The following is a 2,500-nucleotide window of genomic DNA, read 5'->3' as shown; positions in this document are numbered from 1 at the left end:
GCGGCGGATGTGGGGGGGAGAGGGAGGGATGGGGTGAGAGAGGAGAAGGAATGGGCGGTGGGAATGGGCAGCAAGGTAATGGGGAACGAGAGTTTGGAAATTGAAGATGGTATGAGCTGTCATATCACGGGCGTAAAGAGAGAAGAAGAAAAATCATCATCTACCAAAAATGGGCGGCAGGATCATAAAAAATGTGTTTGGATATTAAAAAAAAAACTTATGCCGTGGGCGTGAAGCGGGAAATATCCATTGTATTAAGACCGTCATAGAGAGACGAAAAAAATCAATTTGTCAAAAAAAGAAGAAAAAAAAATCTTGTGGAATTAAAATTTAAGGATTATCTCTTACATGGTGGGCGTGAAGATGGATATATCTAATGGATTATAACCTTTGAAGACGGAGAAGGGCAAGAAAAATCCTTCATCAAAGAGAATTTAGTGGAAAATGAGTGTTTGGGAATCTAAGAAAATATTGCCGTCAGAGAGACAAAAAGATAATCATTTGTCAAATATATGAAATACGAGTGTTGGAATAAGAAAAAAAAGATTATCTGTCATATTGGGCGTGATGGAAATATCTATTGGTTTCAGAACGTCAAAGACAGAGAAGGACAAGAATATTAATTATCAAAAATGGGCGGCAAGATAGTGGGAAGTGAGTAAACGAAAAGTTAAAAAGAAAAAGAATAAAATAAAAAGGGGTAAAATGAATAAAAATAAAAATAAACAAATAAAATGCGTCCCCAAAAAAGTAAAAAAAAAAAAAATGGGTTTAAAGATGGAAATATTTATTGGATAAAGACCGTCACAGAGAGTGACGAAAAAAATCAGTTTCTCAAAAAAAAAAAAAAAAAAAAAAAAAAAAAATATATATGATAAAAAATAAATACGTGATATGGAATTATTATTTTTTTATATCTTATGGGCGTGAAGATAAGAATATCTATTGGCTTATGATAACCAAAGAGAAAAAAAAGATAAAAGGAAAATATTTGTCGAAAACGGGCCGCAAGAGAAAGGAAACTACAAGAAAGATTATTCGTTAGGTTGTGGGCGTTTTGTGGGCGTGAAAGAGAGAGGAATAAGTAAGTATGGTAATAAAAAAAAAAAAAAAAAAAAAAAAAAAAATGTGGATATCGGCGTGGCGGAGTAACTTTTTTTTTTTTTTTTTAGATATTAAAGAAACGAATATCTTTAGAATTATTGATGTGAAAGAAATAGAAAGATGGGTGTTTGGAGATAGAATTTCTAATAAACTATTTCTTTTTCTACAATGGGCATTAGGGGAAAAATAAAGACGTTTGGAAAATTAAAGAAAGAAATTGTGCGTTTGTCCATATGATACAGATTGAAGTAACAGAAATAGGTGTATTAAAAAGAAAAAAAAAAAAAAAAAAATCCAGATATATTTATTCTTTGGAAGAATACTCCACTGGTCATTCCACAGATCATTCCACGTGCTTCTCCAGGTCATTCAAGGTCACAGGTCATTCCACATATTCCACGTATCATCTTCCACATCTTTTCCCAGGTCACTCTATATGTCACTCCACAGTGCACAGGATACCCCCACAGGTCGCTCGACAGTCACTCCACATGTCTCCACAATTCACTCCCCAAGTCACTCCACATATCACTCCCCAAGTCCTTCCCCAAATCACTCCACATGCCACCACATCACTCCCCAAGTCACTCCACATACCATTCCCCAAGTCATACCATATATCACTCCCCAAATCCACTCCCAAGTCCCTCCACATATCCACTCCACACATCATTCCCCAAGTCCCTCCCCAAATCTACTCCACATGCCACCACATAAGACTCCCCAAATCCACTCCACATGCCACCACATATCACTCCCCAAATCTACTGCACATATCATTCCCCAAGTCATACCATATATCACTCCCCAAATCTACTCCACATATCACTCCCGAAGTCACTCCACATATCATTCCAAAATCATGGCACCACATACCACTCCCCAAATCCACTCCACATATCATTCCCCAAATCCACTCCACACATCATTCCCCAAATCCACTCCACATATCATTCCCCAAATCCACTCCACACATCACTCCCCAAGTCCACTCCACATAGCATTCCCCAAATCCACTCCACACATCACTCCCCAAATCCACTGCACATATCATTCCCCAAATCCACTCCACACATCACTCCCCAAATCCACTCCACATATCATTCCCCAAATCCACTCCACACATCACTCCCCAAATCCACTCCACATATCATTCCCTAAGTCCTTCCACATACGACTCCCGAAATCCACTCCACATGCCACCACATACCACTCCCCAAATCCACTCCACATGCCACCACATACCACTCCCCAAATCTACTCCACGTGCCACCACATACTACTCCCCGAATCCACTCCCCCCCCCTCACCCTCGTCTGCGGAACCGCCTCCTTCTCGCCTCCACCAGTGCTGTCGAGTGCCGTCTGCATAGCGATGGTTGCCTGGCCGGAGTTGG

At 39.8% G+C, this 2,500-nt stretch overlaps 1 protein-coding gene across 1 annotated transcript in view; it reads right to left on the bottom strand.

Moving 5' to 3' along the window:
* The window catches only part of LOC113826933 (serine/threonine-protein phosphatase 6 regulatory ankyrin repeat subunit C), a 17,598-nt gene that overhangs the window by 9,658 nt on the left and 5,440 nt on the right, over positions 1–2,500 (bottom strand). Inside the window, exon 4 of the mRNA XM_070116810.1 lies at positions 2,415–2,500. This exon is cut by the window's right edge and continues 16 nt beyond it. Within this exon, the coding sequence (XP_069972911.1) occupies positions 2,415–2,500 (86 nt within the window). The remainder of the gene's footprint in view (positions 1–2,414) is intronic.

This window comes from Penaeus vannamei, chromosome 39 (assembly GCF_042767895.1).
Source record: "Penaeus vannamei isolate JL-2024 chromosome 39, ASM4276789v1, whole genome shotgun sequence".
Taxonomy (NCBI): domain Eukaryota; kingdom Metazoa; phylum Arthropoda; class Malacostraca; order Decapoda; family Penaeidae; genus Penaeus; species Penaeus vannamei.
Note: the sequence above shows the minus strand (reverse complement) of the source record. Positions and strands in the feature narration are given on the sequence as shown.